We start from the raw sequence: 18245 nt of genomic DNA on the forward strand, positions 1-18245 counted from the left end.
CGAAGCGACGTCTTTGACTTGTCGCCTGGTGGAGCGGCAGCCTGCCCGTCCAGCAACTGCTGGGCCCTTTCCGATCCTGCTTCTCCCCCAGGATTTCCCCCGCATTTTCCTCTCCTCCACATCCCATCCACGCGGTCAACCCTCCCGGTCGGCTATCCAGGACCCAATGGTCGCCCTTGCATTCGCTCAACTGCCTCGGTTGTGTCTGAGAATGGTAGTATCTCCGGTCTGTCCACTCCCTGGTGACGCTTTGATGGATTTGAGATCCTGCTGGGTTCCATGGGTCGTCACCTTTAAACGGTCTGGATCCACGCCCTAGTATCTATACAAGCCAGCATCATTAGAGACCCACTATGATGATCTGTGCTGGGGGAGATAAATAAACAGGACATGCATGGCTTGCAGCAAGCTTTTGCTTTTTTTCCTAATCTCGAGTCTTCTGTTTGATTGTTGTCGCTGCGCACCAATAGGACTCGCTCCAGCCTGCTCTCCCAACGCCCATGGAGCTCACCGATCACTCAAGTCAGTCGCAGACTGATGAAAAGGCAGTAGCAGAGTCACCTCCGACCGGCAATATGGAGAGGAAATTTAGCCATGATGAGGTTGTTGCGTACGAAGAGATGGGTGCGCCTGTGGACAACCCAGTATGTGCCTGATCAGCTGTGGCATTTGCGGCACTCACCCCAAACTGACTGTGAACCCTGTCAATTGCTAGATGACCTTCCGTCGGTTCATGGGATTTACAGCAATGGCGTTCCTATGGACTGGAAGCCAAATTCCAGTCTATCTCTTCGGTGAGATCCTCGTCTGTATGCTGGATACCAACGTTCTAATACTAGCCTTCCAGGAGGCATACCACCTTACGTCTACGGAGACATTGGCGGTGCGGATCGATGGGTTTGGTTTGTGAGTAACCTACTAGGGATAAGGTGGCCAAGAGCTGATAGTTGCTGGATGAACACAGGTCCTAGCCAACTTGCTGGCACTTGCTGGCGTTTGCCCTTTTGTCGGGTCGCTTTCGGATTTGATCGGTCGTCGATACGTTGCCCTCATCGGAGCCTCCCTTGTTTGCCTTGGTATGATAGTCAGCAGTACAGCACATACGATGAACATTTTCATTGGTAGGTACACATAATTTTATCCGCCATATCAATTGCTCTGGATTGGGGTCTAACAAACATACAGCGGGGATGGCAATAGCGGGCGCAGGCGCAGGTATCAATGAGTTGACTGCATTAGCCGCCACCTCAGAAATGGCTCCAACTCGACAAAGGGGAAAATATGTTTCAGTGTTGATCTTCACCATCTTGCCCTTTTGCCCATCTGTGCTATGGGCTCAGCTTATTGCAGCACACAGCGGATGGCGCTATGTCGGGGCTTTCTGCGGAGCCTGGAGTGGTTTCGGGTTGCTCATCACAGCCCTCTTTTACTTCCCGCCACCACGAGTCAATTCAGAAGGCTTAACGAGATCCGATATTATCAGTCGCATAGACTTCATTGGGGGGTTCCTCAGTATTTCCGGCCTTATCATCTTCTTGGCTGGACTGCAATGGGGCGGGTATATGGTTCGATTCCCATTTCCCGTCTTGGAAACGTCGTTCTAATAACTGACATATGAACAGTATGACTGGACATCCGCTCATGTTCTGATTCCCCTGATTCTTGGCTTTGTAGTCTTGGTTGTGTTTGCATTTTGGGAGATTTATGGTGCCAAATATCCCATCTTTCCAAGCCGACTAAAGCAAGAGCCACGCATTCTGGGCTTGACCCTAGTCATCACGTTCATCTCAGGAGCAAACTTCTTCTCTGTTCTCATGTTCTGGCCCACACAGTCATTCAACGTGTATGGTCACGATCCCGTCGACGTTGGTGTTCGGAGTCTCCCCATCGGGTTCGGCATCATGGCAGGTGCTTGTATCATCCTATGGCTCCTCAGTGTCTTGCATGGCCACAACAAGGAACTTCTCATCATCAGCAGCGTCCTCATGACAGCCGGTCTGTATAACCCTTCAACCTTGAACACGAATAAAACGCTAACATCCACTCAGGCTGCGGTGCCATGTCAATAGGCCGACCAGACAACCTATACCAACTCTGGGGCATCCTAATCATCGCAGGCCTAGGAATCGGGGGCATAATCGTCCCAGCCTCAATCATCACAACAATTATATGCCCAGACGTAAGCCTACCCCCCTATAAACGACACCAGCCCCCCACACCCCATAGACTAACTAGCCAATCTCCAGGACCTAATCGCCACCATCTCAGCCCTCACCCTCTCCATCCGCGTCGCCGGCGGCGGCATCGGCTACACTATCTACTACAACATCTTCATCTCCAAATTCGTCCCCAACGCACAACACTACATCGGCGGCGTCATGCTCACCGAGCTCAACATAACCAACACCACGTACATCGCCGAAGCGATCGAAATGACCGGTGCGTCTCTGCTCGACGAATTAAAGCTCATTCCCGGAATCGCGGGTAACGAGACTGCGTACAATGCCGTCGTGGCGGCGGGTCAGCTCGCCTACGCTGAGAGCTATAAGTGGGTGTATTATGCTAGTATTGGGTTCGGAGGCGTGTCTATCATCGCCGCTTGTTTCTTGGGGAATATTAAGAAGTATATGAATGATCATGTGGCTGTTGTGATGCATTGAGGGTATTCTTTGAGGGGGGAGGTGAGGGTATAGGACATATCTTATTTATGGTGGGGGTGGGGGTGCTTGTTCTCTTACTGTGTTTACCATGTTCGGTTCTGATGATGATGATGGCTCATGATGTATAAATGACGATGATACGATGCGCACGTCTACTCCAATGACACTACACTATATTACTACTACTACTACACACATATATGAATATGTGAATTACAAAACATAACAACCCCACACTAAACATGCTATGATTATTTTCTCCATCGCATCTCTATGCAGCCCAACAGTGAATGAATGACCATATACCCAGCGCCAGACACTTAATATGCAAAGTAAAAAGTTCGAAAGACATAAAAGACACAAGCTGACAATGCAGCGCCACAAACCACACACTCTTCGAAAAGGAAATTGTCAACAATTGAGCATCATCGTTGACAAACACGGAAAAGAAGCAAAGCACTATCGTACATGCATCAGGGTATCTGCTAGGAGAGAAAACGAGGGCACCGTTTGGTTCCACGGGACTGGACTTGGGGTTCAATCGGCGCGTGTGGTCGATTTTTCTCTTATCCTCGTTTTCTTTTTTCCCTGCTTTTCTCAAGGAGTCTTTGTTCCATTGAGATATAGCAAATAGGAGTGAAAGGGATAGATGTGAGATGTCATGACTCCTCTTTCAGTCCGCAGATATCTGTCCCCAGGATTCTATCGACCATGTACCAGAATTTCCAGTAGGTGTTCGACTTGTCGAAATCGAATGCCCCGTCTTCGCGGAGTTGAGGTCCATCGCCTACAATATCACCCGTGAACCAGCTGAGAATAGGGATGGAGCGCAGCACTCGTTCTGTGACCGTAGGCTGAGGTGGAAGGGCTTCTGTGATGGGTCGGAGCTTCGTCCGACGCACCGTCGGGATATGCGTCATGAAGTCTGATTCGGGCTTGGGCTCCTTTACGACTGTGCGCTGTTGCAGGGGTGCTGGTTGCTCGATGGCGGTGGCTGTTGCGGAGCTAGCGGTGGGGGTCGATGATGATTCCTGGGACTCTTCCTCATGGGCGTCGAGGATACTGGACAGGTTATTCGAGGCGAAAGATCTCGGCAGTGTATGGCGTTCCTTGGTGGCTGTGTCCTTCGGTTGGAGGAAACTCGTCGAATGCGACGAAGTCAAGGTGCGAGGCGCCGCCTTCGACTGGAGACGAGTCGCCTCCGTGGAACCTTGTACGATAGGGGCATCCTCCGCAGGTCCCTGGCCATGATACAGCTCACAAAAGACCAAATGGCCATCGATTTCCTGCGGAGAGTAGAAGCACGCGCGATCGGCCGCTGTCGTCGAATCAAACGTCACTTTAATCCAGTGAAATCCTCCCGCATAGCGCTTCGATTTGCGATTCGCGTCCGCTGATAAGTTCGCCCGGATGACCACATCACCGCCGCTCAGGAGCTGCGAATACCCGTTCAAAGCATTGGGGTCGGTCCGCGGATAGTCCTCACAGATGAACCCGCGAGAGATCCGCTCGTACTTGTCTATCACTTTCCATTCAAAATCCTTGCTCTTGTAACCGTATAGTATGCACTCGGTTGCGACCTTCTCTGTCTGCTGCTTCCGGGCGTTGTCGAGGTTGGAAGCGGAGGATGACTTGGGCAGGGTGTTGCTGCGCGCTTTCTCCTCTTCTTGTTGTTGGGCGAATAGACGCCCGAATTCTGCTACATTGGGGTTTTCGCGCTTTGCTGCCGGTGTGCCGGTGCGTGTGCGAGATCGGGTGTGTTCATAGCGGGCGTTTCTGCGCTTGCCAAATGGGCCAGATTCTTCGGGGGGTCGACGAGGGTTGCGAGATTCACTGGAAAAGATGATGAGTGAGATTGAGTTGAGGTTGTTTGGGGAAATGACGCAATGGTGTAAGACTTACTCTTTGTAAACGTAGCCCCAGGGTAGGAGGTTACCCTTCTCGTCTCTGGCGCGCTCCTCCGGAGGAACGAAGTGGTACTCCATTTTAGAAAATAATGTGGATCGTTGCTGATATACTAGATGAAAGCAAAAATGCAGAATTCCGGGACTGAAATTATCTCGTAAAAAAAGGAGGATATTAGGTGACGTTTTGATGAGAAGAAGCGGCCTTATGAAAGGATCCGTTGGATGGAAGCTGATTTCCGTCCAAAAGTTTTGGGCGCAACAAACAGTGAGTGTTAGCCCGGATACCGTCACGTGAGTCGCTGCGGTATGGACGGCGGATCTTGACCGCTTCAAGTCGCTTTACCCCAATTAATCATTATCATTAATATCTGATATATAGTCTGGGCCTCAATAGATGTACCGAAAGGTCCTTCATTAGCTAGTCTATATGTTCCTAGCACTAATTCGGCCTGAACGGTACTACCCATCCAACGAAGTTGTTGTCAATTCTAATTTTTCACCCATCCGCCCCCGTACAATATATACCAGTAGATACTAGTATTGTTACTAGTAGCCCAATCTGTTGAACCCTACCGATTTCAGTTTACTAATGATAAGTAACAAGTCCATCATGATCTACGACTGTCCTAAGCGCATCTTGTCCTATAATCACCCAGGTGATAATCCTAGGAGATAGCGCCTGATGAAATAGTCCTTCCTATCGAAGAAATGTTAAGTAACCTCAGCTCATGCGGCAAATCTGCATAGGCCAGCATTCCTGAACAAAGCATGTTCCACAGACTACCAGCAACAATGTCAAAGATGCCTCCTATAACACTTAGATGACATACCTCGAATATCTAGTCAAGTTGCTGTTGCCGAAGAAATGTAATCCTTCCAACATCACCATCCAAACCACATACATCCCCAAACTCTCCTACTTCAACCCTTCTTCTATCCACATCACGGACGAACTCCGTCAACGGACAAGACAAGCCAGGTCCAGACTTACAGTATGGCAGCGGCACAATCTTGTCATTGATATTTATCCGGAGAAATGTCTCGTTCATTTTGTGGACAGGATCTGTTGGCGAACAGGCCATCCGTTCAAGCGTGACCCGACCGCCCATTGGCATCACAGTTGAGGTATACCAAATGCGGTCTTCAGCCCGATGTGTGACAGGAAGAATTGGGTCGTACTTTGCGTCTTTCATTATGTCCAGCGCAGTCAAGAAAGGTGCTATATCCCCGTCGTGGACACTAGAACACACGTTAGACTCTGGTATCTTGGCTCCCTCCGTTAGGACGTCAAGTCACCTACAAGCTGAAGAACATTGAACCTGCCTTGGGCCCCTCTCGCAAAAGATTCGCTGTAGCATTCAGCCAAAGCCAGCCCATTGCGCCCGCGTAAGGATTTCCCGGGCCTCCACGATAGTAATGAACCAAATCACGTCCGTATTCAAAAATTTTCCAATCTTCGCGCGTGAAGACATCGCACCAGGGACTCGAGCCCCGTACAGTCGTTTCAAAACCACACATTTCCTGCATGCTGAAGACCTCCCAATTGGTGAATCCCTCAAGCTCACGGTTGCCCTCCTCAACGAGCAGTCGCTCCGCAATAGACGGGATATACGCCTGCTGAAACAAAGTGAGCATCTTTATGCCGTTGTCATGGCCACGATCTTCGTCTTCTAGGTAATTTAGACAGGTATCTCCCGGTGTGAGTGTATCAGCGCGGCGATCAAATGTCTCTGGGATGATCTCTAGAGCGGCCTTTCCGACCCTTTCCCAGTCAGACCCAAATAACCCCGAGGCAAAGTGTTGGGCTGTTTCAATGACGCGCTCGGAATCACTTGCCCAGAACTTTGTCTTCGCATCGGACGGAATAAGGTGTCCGTAACGGGCTGCGAAACGGACTCCGGTTTCGAAGGCTTGATGAGTGCCAGCGTATGGACCGGTTGTGGTCAATTGCTCGAAGTCTCGTTCTGGATTACTGGTGATGTAGGTCCAGTTGTTTAGGAATGACAACGAGCCGTTCAGCGGAATCCCTGCTTTATGGATTCTATCCAAAAGGGCAAGATGGCCTGTAGCCATGGTGAAATGTCTCGTTAGTATTATTAAGAGACTCTCGTTATGGCGGATCACCTACGGCTTCCTGCAGACCTGGTTGGATATCTCGCCGCATGGCGCGACATCTAGTCGTCGATTAGTGCATTGGCATCTAGGATGAACAGGGAGATCAAGTACCATGTGTATCTGGTCAACTGTGCAACTTTCTGGTACATCAACACCCTGTAATTCATCGTCATCGTCTCCGGCGGATTTCTCGACCCAGGGCCCATATCCACCAAGATGTTGGTGAAGATTCCAGTCGTCATGTTGCTCTATCCACGGGCTTTGAATCCAGGCCCTCCAGCTTGCGCCAAAAGCTGATGAGAAGACAGAGTCACGACAATTTGTACTGCGCGACAGACTATTATTATAAAAAAGAATTCCTGCCACTGCAGTGAAGAATGATAATATCAAAGAGCTAAGCGAAAGCACGTGAACCATGGTGAACATGGACCTCCCGACGTCATGAGCAGATGCATTTAGATGACATTATCTGAAAAGAGATGGATTACAGGCTAATCGAGATGATCGACAGACGGCTTATCAATGCCAAGAAACAAACAATGTTTGTCTTGTGTCCCACAGCCATGGCAACACCGAGATTTGCTCGCATTTCGGAGATCTGCGCAACATATCAGGTACTATATCTAAACCGAGGATTTCTGTCTCCCATTTCCTCAATTTCTTCTTCTGACATCCCTGCAATCTTCTCATCTTCCACTCCCTGTTCTCTGCGCTTATTCTTGCCATGATAGTACCACCACATAAGACCATACACAACACCTGCAAATCCAACCAGCGACAGAGTCACTGCATTGCCCCGAACATAACGTGGCGCTTCATTCGTTTTGTATAGGAAAGGAGACATGACGCCGCTGACGTTGCCGAAAGTCAGTTGCAGCCCCGTGGCGAATGTACGCTTTCCATAACGAGGAAGAGTGGTTGGGAGCCATGCGAGAGGTAATCCGACAGCCACATATAATCCTAGGGCAATAAGCAAGGCGCCGAAGTAGTGTACTCCTGACGAAGAATCCGATATCAGAATTCCATAGCCAACCACTGATATTGCAGCAAAGATGCAAGTGAATACTCCGCGACGCTGAGTTCTATCGCTCGCCCAAGCAATTATCAGATAACTTATTGCGCCCACCGCATAACAAGGAATCGTAAGAGCTTGCACTTCGGGTGTTGTCCACGACCCCATGCCCTGGATAATGGTTGGGAGGAAGGTGCTGTACCCGTATAGCATAGTGTCGACACCGAATTGAGCAATGCAGAAGGCGTAGATTCTCCAGTCCAGCGCACCTTCTTTGACGTCTGCCCAGTGAAATTTTTGGGCGGACGATGTTTGGCCCACGTCGCGACGACGGAGTCGAACTACTAGGGCCTTCTCCTCATCATCCAGGTAATAGGCTGTATCGAGGTCATCCGCAAGAAAGAACCAGGATAGGCCCCCTAGTATGACGGTTGGAATGCCTTCTATGATCATGATCCATCTCCAACCTCGTAAACCGGCGACGCCGTCCATGAAGCCGATGCCGTAAGCTAGAAGTCCGCCAAATGCGCCGGCAGCGGCTGCACTGCTGAATAGGTAGCCCGTGCGCAGTGCTATTTCACGCTTGCTATAGAAAATAGTGAGATAGGTAACCATTCCAGGAAACAGTCCGGCTTCCACGACGCCTATATCTGTTAGCTTGGACTCGCATCACCAACTCATGGTCTGTGACTAACCTAGAAGGATGCGACAAGCGATGAGGCCTCCATAATTCTGGGTTATTCCAGTGAGAGTCGCTATGATGCCCCACATAACCGATATCGATGCAATATAGCGTGATGGCCTAAGCTTCTTGATAACCAAGTTTGACGGCACTTCGAAGAGCTAAACAGTATTAGACGTTACTTCCAAACCACACATGTATGCGAACCCAGACATACACAGTAAGTTACAAACAGAATAGATACTGCAATTTGGTATTGATCTCCGACCAGGCCCAGGTCTTCTTCCATCCCATATAGACGGGCATTGCCAATGTTGACTAGGGCTTGTTAGCAAGTATGCCAATCATTCGTATAGTCATAAACTGGAAGTAGACTTGCGAAGTAACATGTATAGGAAGACATACCTCTGTCAAGAAAGCTAAATAGATATAGAAGAACGACAAAAGGTATGATATGTAGGTCAATCTTGCGAATTAAATGCTTCTCGCGTTTCTCATCCAGTAATGAGAGAGCCGAGTCATTGCTATCACCGCCATCCATCGAGCCTCCAAACTGAGTTGGAGATCTAGGATCAGGCTTCTGTTCTTCTTGGTATTCCATCTTTGCTGTTGGAGTCTATTTCGTCATCTAACCTTGTTAAGGAACTGCACACGGGCCGAGATTTGGTCCCAACTTCCCGTGGACAATGTAGTAGTTCGGGTTTCAGGATCTGACTAGATCCATGATACGCATGATAATCAAGAGACACAAACTGTACAATCCCAGGAATACTGATCACGATGGAAGTGAGGTGGGGGATTATTGAAGCAGAAAATGGTGGCGATCTGGTGGGTGGCCAAGATTCGCCAAGGTTCCAGCCCGGCTGGGTTTTGACTTTAGTCTTCGCGGGCCTTTCCACCTGCAAACCCACAACCTTACTTGAGATACGCTCAAAATCTGTGGCTCGAGAAACAATACTAGGAGTACAATAGGATTTAGTTCGCCACAAAATACCCATTCGGGGAATCCGTCGTTGCCAGCTACCGAGACTGTGCGGATATAGCTCCGCCGTTGCACTCATCCGGATGCAGATCATGTTGAAAACAAGGCGCGGAGATGACGAGAAACTCTATCATGTGCAAACACAACACACCAACAGAGCGGATCTACTCATAGCCAAACATGAAGAAGCAATCTGGGATATGGTTTAATGCAAACAGTCAACCACGAAACTAGCCCATCAGGTTGTGGGTCAGAAGAGCAATGGCTGACTTCACAATGAGTTATTTACCACTGCGCCGCAGAGGAACTTTTTCCTCCGCACTGTGCAGCAAATTTATGTAAGCCATAGTAATGATTGATTACTATCCGGACCAGAATGAAAAGCGCGCACCGTACAATAGCGATGCCTGGAACCCAGCGCTTACAGCGTGAAGGGAGTCATATATCGCCTCAGACAGGGCCAATAAGATGGTCACACAGCACGAACAGGGTTCAGGAAGAGGGGTAGCGTGTACAAAGTAATGAGGAATAGCACTAGCTGATGTACGGCATCCGTTCAGCAAATAAGCGGGAAGATATAGCCGCTTAGGAGCGACTAGATTCGCTAGTTGTGAGCCGGAAATAGAAACCGAACAGGGGAGGACAGATGATGTCTCATTCCTTAGCTGATGTTTCCCTGCTCATTGGCCACAAGCTACGAATGAACATCGGACGTGAACTTGTTCATTGGCGTCGAGTGGGTACGAACGAAGTAGTGGCATTGATAGCAGTGTCTCCTTCGATTGGCCAACTCCATGCTCGCGTCTATGCAAGTCCAACGTGCAGTTTCAGCCTTACATCCATCCTCTCGCTTTAGCAACCTTAGTAGAGGATTTCTTGATAGCCCCTGCGAGATCGCCATCATTCGAAACATCAAGGCGGTAGGCAAGTTCAACACTGACGGTAACTTAGTGGTGTGCGAGGAGCGAGACCTTATTGGCTTCACGTAGTTTGGCCAGGAGGGTCAAGTGACAAGAGTTTCGAGGGCGCTATCTTTCAGAAGGCCTTAAAAGGGAGGCAATGACTATGGAGGGAAAGCAGTATTCGCAACCTCAAAGTCTTCATTCCTCCTCATTCTGCTTGTATTCATCGATCCTCTTTATTGGCCATTCCCTCAAATCTCATCATGTCGAAGGCACTCAAAGAGTTTAAGAATATGATGGTCCGGGAGGGCCAGGTGAGCAAGTTATGGAAGACCCATTCACCCGGAGCTCGCATTGCGCCTCCCAAGAGCGGTAACAAAGATAAGAAATGGCAACTGCGCTTGGACGCGGGAGAAGTGAAGGATGGTAAGAAAAGGGTCTACGTTCAAGTCAACTCAGAGGCCACCAACGAGTCACTCCAAAAGTGGAGGAAAAAGAACTCCAGCCACGGGAATCTTGCTTTCGTGGACATCAATGTCAATGAACCGAAAGAAAGGATGTCAACCGCTTTTGATGAGATATGGGAAGACGTCGAGAAGCAGGCGAAGGATAACCTGGGTTGATAGGTATGATCAATTGATACACCGCAGCAATCGCATCAATCAATCATCAGACGCGTTATTTCAGGCCTGCAAACGACCACTGCTTGAACCTGAGCTAAGCAGCAAAACCAACGCATCTGATGACACAATCGACGTATAGTGTCGCATTCGACTCCGTTAGGAATGTTCTATGTAAAACCAAAGCCTTTTTGCCTCTTCCTCAGTCATATCTTGGGTTTCTCTCTCCATGTATAGTTGAAAGAGTTCAGCATGTCTTGCCTGGACCTTTTCAAAATCGAGTTGGGGGGAAACCCAGCCCTCATCGTCTGAGTGCAACAGTTCCTGTGTATAGCCTTTGAGTGTCTGCCAATCATTGTACCGTGCTAGCTCTGATCTATGCTTTGATAATGCTTCATCCGTAATGTGATAAGGACACTGCTCAGTGATACCCATTTCGTCCCAGTGTTCAGCGACTTGGGTTAAGCAATCACGAAGCGGAACAATCCCATCCTTTGTCGTGTCTTCTGCGAATGAGAAAAGGTATCGAACAGCGGAGTCAACTCGAGTCATAGCCAAGTACGATAGTATGTGGCTCTTGACCAGAGCTGCTTCGTAGCATTTCGAGAGTAAAGCTCGATCTCTCTCGGTGATAGCAAATGCTTTCTCATCGGCGTCCATTTCTTCAAAATTTGGAGGTAGTCCCGGTTTGACGGTACCAGCTTCATAGCCATCAGGTGGGGCAAGAAAAGAAGGCCACTGAACTTGCATGAAAGCGGGCATAATCGAGGTGAACTGCCAATCGATTATGTTGACGATAGCTGTTGGATCCTCCTCGGAAACGTATATATTGCCCAGGTGAAGGTCGCTATGCCACAGCGTAGGCTTAGAAAACTTCTGCAGTGGGGCGAAACCCCCCAAATGTAGCATTGTCTCCCTAACCTTTGTCAAGATCTCGAGGTGCTCAGATTTGGTGCCGAAATGGGGTCTACGAGGAGCAAGCGACGAATGTTGCAGGTGCGCAAGACCCCGACTGGTCAACCCAAGTCCAAGGTCTGTAAGGCACTGCCCTTGAAGACCGTGGATTTAGCATATGTTTTCAATGGTGTTGACTGGTGACATACATGGGCCTGCATGACGTTCCTCGCCCGGCTGCGGAAACCACGATGCACTATATGCCGGGCCAACACAGAATTTGTCGTCTATTGGAACAGCTCTGACCGAGCCCTGGGGATCCGGAGGCCGAAAATACAGGTTTCCATAAGCCGGAAACTCCAACGCTGCCAACTGACTTTCAAGCCGGACCAGGCATTGAACGAGCCGGAACTGCTGCAGCTGATTCATTTCGCCCCATACTTCGACCAACTGCTTCCCGTGAGCTTTCTCCATTAGGATATACTCGGAACCAACTGGATTTGAAGAGTCAGAGCTCCACCCAAGAACCTTGCACACTGGAACAGAGGTATGAGACCTCACTGGGGGACATTCAGGTCAGCATCTTCAATTTTGAGAGCGGATCGGACCAATTTTACCATATTCCAAAACAGCTGCTTCAGATGCGGTGCTATATTGCGGGGGCACAACCTTGGGACACGGTAACTTTGCGATAACTTCTTTCCCATTCTCCGCAGTCATTAGTAAGGCCTTGTTGAACCCACCCTCCATCTTGTCAATCCTAGAGATCGGCGAAGAAATATGTGGCAAAGCCGAAACAAGTGCACAAAGAGCATCAAGATCAAATTCGGCATATCGTTTTGACATCTCATGCTTTTCATTGACTAAAAATCGACCATTGGTGTATTGATATAGTTGTTCGCGCTGGATAGGCTCTCCTAGATGTAGCGATGGCTGTCAGACTGAACTGCCGGTAGGGGTCCACTTAGAGCATACCGCGACACATTAAGGAGAGGCTTCTAGACGTGGGCTTTGCAGCAAAAGAGGCCATCTTCAGGATTCTGGGTCGTACACTATGCATATCGAATCAAGAGGAGGACAACTACATGTCTATGAGAACCTCACCCTTCAGTTGTTGGGGTAGCTCCCAGGCGACGGTTATGCGCCCTGCTCGGTCCTTCATTCTTCCGCGCTGGGGGCCTAGGTCATACTAGTGTACAGGACACACCAGCCTTCGCAAGATTCCTTTTCCTATACATAATACATAATAAGAACACTGCACCTTGCCATCACACGGACAGTATATTGGAAGGTCTGTTCTTATCTAGGTATAACATTGAACTAGCTATGGAGCGTTCCTCTTCTACTTATCATAGCTGAGCACTTTCACACATGGCCGCTTCAGTTTCCGATCTACCTCTGATTTCGTCACCTGTCTTGTCATTCAGCAGATGTTATCGTTAGCCTTGATAAGGTTATGCCATCACTGTTGAGGGATATACAGGGTGAACTCACGGGCAACTTGTCTTCGGGTTACCCATCTTCTTGATAGTCTAATCCTGCCTCTGGATCAGGTGACGTAGTTTAGGATGTAATTCTATCGTCTGTGGGGTTCTTGCCGGATACTTCCTAAGATGAGACATTTATGGCACCCCATTTATCACAAGCAGGCCCACAATCTTTTTATTGGGGCCTTGTCGTACTTTGGGCTTGAAATCAACTAGTCCCCAGGAGCCGGCACTGTGTATAACCACTTGACGTTATTCGGATCTAACATTGGCGTTGCATGTTGTGTGCCAGTCATTGCGCGGACTGGAGTCCATGAAGTGAATTAGAAAGCATTTGTTCGGTTTCGATTGCCTTGCTCAAGCGACTGCTTACATAGTATCTACTGATGGGACTGATTGGGAGGATGCCTCCATCGCTATCCACAGCAGCCTAGGACTCCAGCCCCGCCATGAGACCCCTCTTACGACTACCTATACGAATATACGAACAGCAGCTCCTTCATGCAATGGTCTTCGCTTGTAAGTTCTCAGTTTTGCAATACCTACACCGGCTTACTCTGTCGACTCCGTTTGGGCCTGACCAACGCTGTCCCCGATGTTTCTCCGCACTCGGCAAAGCCACGCAGTCGGGGGCCAATTGAAGGGTTTGTGGAGTGGGCACCAGGGGTATACCGATGCCATACTCCGCAGTATCTAGTCAATTTCGCCGAGCAAAGGTTGAAATTTCACCGAGGAAGCGTAGACCGATGGGCCGATATTCTCGGTCTAGGCGCAGGCATCCGCTCAATCCCGAGTGTGGTCCGTGGTACAATGTCAACAACACCCCACGCGGGGAAATGCATACATCCCTGAATGACACACCCCGGATTTGTGAAATACAACCGATGCCGATCACGCAAGTACAGCCGACTCACTGAGACAGCATATATGTGGACGGAAAAGGAGAGGAAATCCCAATCGAAGTAAAAAAAAAGAGGAAGTCAGCGTGGGTTTACAGAAGATATAGGTCAGATACGAAGTGGATGAGGCATTAAAACTCAGTTCGGCGTCAGGATGTAGTAGAAGGTTTGTATATCTGGGCACATTATTGCAGGACCCCACTCCATTCAACGACAGACTCGGAGTCCACTGGCGCACATATAAACCCGGTCATTCTATGCCTGAAATTTTAGAGACAATCCTCAGTCACAGCGCGGTTTTCTCAAAGGGTTTGTTAGCAATGGCTCCTCTGTCGAAAGCCCTAAGCGTTTGTATGTTGTTGGGCATTACACATGCCTTCAACTATGACCAGCCTTATCGTGGTCAATACCATTTCTCACCCCAGAAGAACTGGATGAATGACCCCAACGGGCTCTTATACCACAATGGAACCTACCATCTGTTCTTCCAGTACAACCCTGGTGGCATCGAGTGGGGAAACATATCATGGGGGCATGCTATCAGTGAGGATCTCACCCACTGGGAGGAGCAGCCCGTTGCACTTCTCGCCCGAGGATTTGGCAGCAACATCACCGAGATGTACTTCAGCGGAAGTGCTGTTGCCGATGTCAACAACACGAGTGGCTTTGGGAAGGACGGCAAGACACCCCTAGTCGCAATGTATACTTCCTATGTACCTACCCATTCCCGGACCATTTCTAGCGTGCATATCACTAACAGTAGCATCCTAGTACCCCGTTGCGCAAACATTGCCGAGTGGCCAAACCGTCCAAGAAGACCAGCAATCACAGTCCCTCGCCTACAGTCTTGACGATGGTCTAACATGGACGACATACGATGCCGCCAATCCAGTCATCCCCAACCCTCCCAGCCCTTATGAAGCTGAATACCAGAACTTCCGGGACCCCTTTGTGTTCTGGCACGACGAATCCCAGAAATGGGTGGTTGTCACGAGCATAGCGGAGCTGCACAAACTCGCGATCTACACTTCCGACAACCTCAAAGACTGGAAGCTAGTGAGCGAGTTCGGTCCTTACAACGCGCAAGGCGGAGTGTGGGAGTGTCCCGGACTAGTCAAGCTCCCCCTCGACGGCGGAAATTTCACAAAATGGGTCATTACAAGCGGACTGAACCCCGGCGGTCCCCCAGGCACTGTCGGCTCCGGAACCCAGTACTTCGTGGGAGAGTTCGACGGAACCACATTCACGCCTGACGCCGACACAGTATACCCAGGAAACTCCACCGCAAACTGGATGGACTGGGGTCCGGACTTCTATGCCGCAGCTGGTTACAACGGCCTCTCGCTCAACGACCACGTCCATATCGGCTGGATGAACAACTGGCAGTATGGCGCGAACATCCCCACCTACCCCTGGCGCAGCGCCATGGCCATTCCCCGCCACATGGCCCTAAAGACCATTGGCAGCAAAACAACCCTAGTCCAGCAACCCCAGGAAGCGTGGTCTTCCATCTCGAACAAGCGTCCAATCTATTCAAGCACCTTCAAGACTCTCTCTGAAGGCTCCACCAACACAACCACGACCGGAGAAACATTCAAAGTGGACTTGAGCTTCTCCGCCAATTCGACGGCCTCGACAATTGCAATTGCCCTCCGAGCATCCGCCAACTTCACCGAGCAGACCCTCGTTGGCTATGAATTCGCCAAGCAGCAAATATTCCTTGACCGTACACACTCCGGAGACGTGTCATTCGACAAGACCTTCGCGAGCGTCTATCATGGACCTCTGACGCCGGATAGCACTGGTGTAGTGAACTTGAGTATCTTCGTCGATAGGTCCAGCGTCGAGGTGTTTGGCGGCCAGGGCGAGACAACCCTGACGGCTCAGATCTTCCCTAGCAGTGATGCGGTTCACGCTCGTCTTTTGTCAACTGGTGGAACTACAGAGGATGTCAGAGCTGACATCTACAACATTGCTTCGACGTGGAATTGATGCCTTGTCTCTACACGTGGCAGCGTGTGTGGCTGTTCGTTGTTCTATTTGAGGTTTAGCGGTAGATATAGCAAAGACGAATGGACATTTCTTTCCTCATGGTCAATCAATAGTAAAACTACTAGGTACTTTGCATCTAGGTACCGGTAGACATGACGTCAGCAACACACCGTATCGGGTAATGATCAGGATCCCGAGGCATGGCTGGTTCACGTGCTAACTGCATGAGGCACAACGCTATCCGTGAGGGGGCTCCTTCTGCTGTCAGCATCTGTTTATCCCAGTAATCATTTTCGGATTTGGAAAGAAATATCATCTATTTTTACGCGCAATATGTCGGAAAACTACGGCGACTATCAGACAGAGATCTATGGCAGAGGAGCATTGACGGGCGTCTTGCCCAATGTCACCACCGACCCTCGCTTACTTGAAGAACAGGCAAAGAAGGCCCTAGGCGAGCGTAGCTTCAATTATGTGGCTGGCGGTGCTGGGGAGAAGGCTACAATGGATAGCAATCGGCTGGCTTTTCGACAATGGAAGCTGTAAGTTGATTCGTCTCCGTCGCGATGTTGCTACGTAGAATCGGGAGACTAACGCACATAACGTTTGATGATATGAAAAGAATCCCGAGGATGCTGAAGCCGGTTAGTAGAGTTCAGTCGGTTCCTCCAAGTCCCAGCGCTGACCAATGGTTGTGTCCGCGTAGATCAATGATCAGAACCTTGCGGTAAACCTTTTTGGCCAGCAATATCCAACTCCTCTTCTTATGGCGCCGATCGGCGTCCAGTCTATTTTCCATGATGATAAGGAGTCTGGCCTTGCAGAAGCTTGCGGGAATGTCGGGATCCCGTATATCCTCAGCACCGCGAGTAGCAGCTCGATTGAAGAGGTCGGGCAGGCAAACGGAGACGGTAAAAGATGGTTCCAACTCTACTGGCCGCGAGATGATGATATCACACTATCATTGCTGAAACGCGCCAAAGACAATGGGTTCTCCGTCCTGGTAGTTACGCTCGACACTTGGTCGCTCGCTTGGCGACCAGCGGACCTGGACAATGCCTACGTTCCGTTCATACGGGGCGTCGGCAACACACTCGGTTTCACGGATCCCGTGTTCCGCTCGAAATTTGAGAAAGAGTCCGGTTCGACAGTGGAAGAGGACATTGTGGGGGCATCCAAGTCATGGATTTCCCAGGTATTCTATGGTCAGCCGCATGCGTGGGAACAAATTGCATTTTTGCGAAAGAATTGGGATGGTCCAATTGTACTCAAGGGCATTCAGCATGTGGATGATGCGAAGCTCGCCCTTGAGGCGGGATGTGACGGTATCGTTGTTTCAAACCATGGAGGTATGTGGCAGTCGCTCTCCAGCGAAGGTTCTTTCTATTGACATGTATACAGGTCGACAGGTTGATGGTGCGATCGGCTCACTGGAAGTTCTCCCCGAGATAGTCGATGCTGTTGGTGGCAAGATGACAATTCTTTTTGATTCAGGGGTTCGCACTGGAGCAGATATCATTAAAGCGCTTTGTCTGGGAGCGGATGCTGTCTTGGTTGGCAGGCCGGTGATCTATGGGTTGGCAATCGATGGAAAGAACGGGGCCGAAGCCGTGATGAAGGGGCTTCTGGCGGATCTCTGGCAGACCATGAGTCTGTCAGGGATATGTACCGTGGCCGAGTGCACCCGCGACAAGATCAGGAAGGTTGTGTACCCTGGAGATGGGAAGGCAATGTTGTGACATGTAACATATTATTAGCCGGCAACGTGAAGATGCCCAATTAAGGGAAAGATCAGATGACGGAGTTTGGGGAAGGAATGAGGGGAAAACTGGAGCCTGTGGGGTAGCACCAAATCTTGATACTTGTATACTTGCTTCGCGATAAATGATTTCGCGTCGCGTTCTCCCCACAGAGGGTGAAGGAACACTACCAGTGTCCGTCATGAGTTGGTCGCGTAGGGGTGGGTTCCGCCCGAAGATGAAGCCGACGACCCAAGTTTTGTTGGGGCGATCCCGCAAAATCACATGCCCGTTCTCAACCGCAGCCCCTAATGAGTGGTTGCTTATTCGTCGCCACCGGCTACTGATCTACAG

The 18245-nt window shown here is 49.8% G+C and overlaps 6 protein-coding genes across 6 annotated transcripts; 4 read left to right on the forward strand and 2 right to left on the reverse strand.

The window, feature by feature from the left end:
- Positions 1-57: 57 nt before the first annotated feature.
- BO87DRAFT_335288 (putative MFS drug efflux pump) lies at positions 58-2674 on the forward strand. The gene is made up of 8 exons (XM_025620489.1): positions 58-644; positions 716-794; positions 848-906; positions 965-1121; positions 1186-1565; positions 1623-1995; positions 2049-2179; positions 2247-2674. Exons 1-8 carry the CDS (start codon positions 501-503, stop codon positions 2658-2660), a joined length of 1737 nt encoding a protein of 578 aa, XP_025479559.1. The 5' UTR covers positions 58-500; the 3' UTR covers positions 2661-2674.
- Positions 2675-3319: 645 nt separating this feature from the next.
- On the reverse strand, positions 3320-8917 carry BO87DRAFT_308988 (phosphoglycerate mutase-like protein; the record flags this gene model as incomplete). The annotated part of the gene is made up of 10 exons (XM_025619450.1): positions 3320-4493; positions 4828-4904; positions 5449-5806; positions 5868-6630; positions 6696-6741; positions 6794-6962; positions 7312-8338; positions 8390-8537; positions 8594-8694; positions 8782-8917. The coding sequence occupies 10 exons, from the start codon at positions 8915-8917 to the stop codon at positions 3320-3322; spliced, it is 3999 nt and encodes a 1332-aa protein (XP_025479560.1).
- A 1480-nt stretch (positions 8918-10397) lies between these two features.
- BO87DRAFT_62794 (uncharacterized protein) lies at positions 10398-10961 on the forward strand. Its single transcript, XM_025629434.1, has one exon. It carries the CDS (start codon positions 10524-10526, stop codon positions 10881-10883), a length of 360 nt encoding a protein of 119 aa, XP_025479561.1. The 5' UTR covers positions 10398-10523; the 3' UTR covers positions 10884-10961.
- A 78-nt stretch (positions 10962-11039) lies between these two features.
- On the reverse strand, positions 11040-12524 carry BO87DRAFT_309073 (serine/threonine protein kinase; the record flags this gene model as incomplete). The annotated part of the gene is made up of 3 exons (XM_025619452.1): positions 11040-11929; positions 11984-12334; positions 12392-12524. The coding sequence occupies 3 exons, from the start codon at positions 12522-12524 to the stop codon at positions 11040-11042; spliced, it is 1374 nt and encodes a 457-aa protein (XP_025479562.1).
- A 1598-nt stretch (positions 12525-14122) lies between these two features.
- Positions 14123-16245, forward strand: BO87DRAFT_376890 (glycoside hydrolase family 32 protein). Its single transcript, XM_025623416.1, has 2 exons — positions 14123-14873; positions 14932-16245. The coding sequence occupies exons 1-2, from the start codon at positions 14481-14483 to the stop codon at positions 16150-16152; spliced, it is 1614 nt and encodes a 537-aa protein (XP_025479563.1). The 5' UTR covers positions 14123-14480; the 3' UTR covers positions 16153-16245.
- Positions 16246-16433: 188 nt separating this feature from the next.
- On the forward strand, positions 16434-18158 carry BO87DRAFT_359603 (lactate 2-monooxygenase). Its single transcript, XM_025621520.1, has 4 exons — positions 16434-16694; positions 16775-16796; positions 16859-17501; positions 17554-18158. The coding sequence occupies exons 1-4, from the start codon at positions 16486-16488 to the stop codon at positions 17889-17891; spliced, it is 1212 nt and encodes a 403-aa protein (XP_025479564.1). The 5' UTR covers positions 16434-16485; the 3' UTR covers positions 17892-18158.
- Positions 18159-18245: the final 87 nt, after the last annotated feature.

This window comes from Aspergillus neoniger, assembly GCF_003184625.1.
Source record: "Aspergillus neoniger CBS 115656 unplaced genomic scaffold BO87scaffold_17, whole genome shotgun sequence".
Lineage (NCBI taxonomy): Eukaryota > Fungi > Ascomycota > Eurotiomycetes > Eurotiales > Aspergillaceae > Aspergillus > Aspergillus neoniger.

What these genes read in the sequence shown, in the direction of transcription:
- BO87DRAFT_62794 (XM_025629434.1), top strand. Translation starts at nt 10,524, where the DNA reads ATGTCGAAGGCACTCAAAGAGTTTAAGAATATGATGGTCCGGGAGGGC.
- BO87DRAFT_335288 (XM_025620489.1), top strand. Translation starts at nt 501, where the DNA reads ATGGAGCTCACCGATCACTCAAGTCAGTCGCAGACTGATGAAAAGGCA. An exon ending in GTGCGCCTGTGGACAACCCA is followed by an intron (nt 645 to 715) that starts GTATGTGCCTGA and finishes GTCAATTGCTAG; the next exon opens with ATGACCTTCCGTCGGTTCAT. An exon ending in CAGCGTCCTCATGACAGCCG is followed by an intron (nt 1,996 to 2,048) that starts GTCTGTATAACC and finishes ACATCCACTCAG; the next exon opens with GCTGCGGTGCCATGTCAATA.
- BO87DRAFT_376890 (XM_025623416.1), top strand. Translation starts at nt 14,481, where the DNA reads ATGGCTCCTCTGTCGAAAGCCCTAAGCGTTTGTATGTTGTTGGGCATT. An exon ending in TCGCAATGTATACTTCCTAT is followed by an intron (nt 14,874 to 14,931) that starts GTACCTACCCAT and finishes GTAGCATCCTAG; the next exon opens with TACCCCGTTGCGCAAACATT.
- BO87DRAFT_359603 (XM_025621520.1), top strand. Translation starts at nt 16,486, where the DNA reads ATGTCGGAAAACTACGGCGACTATCAGACAGAGATCTATGGCAGAGGA. An exon ending in TCCCGAGGATGCTGAAGCCG is followed by an intron (nt 16,797 to 16,858) that starts GTTAGTAGAGTT and finishes GTGTCCGCGTAG; the next exon opens with ATCAATGATCAGAACCTTGC. An exon ending in CGTTGTTTCAAACCATGGAG is followed by an intron (nt 17,502 to 17,553) that starts GTATGTGGCAGT and finishes ACATGTATACAG; the next exon opens with GTCGACAGGTTGATGGTGCG.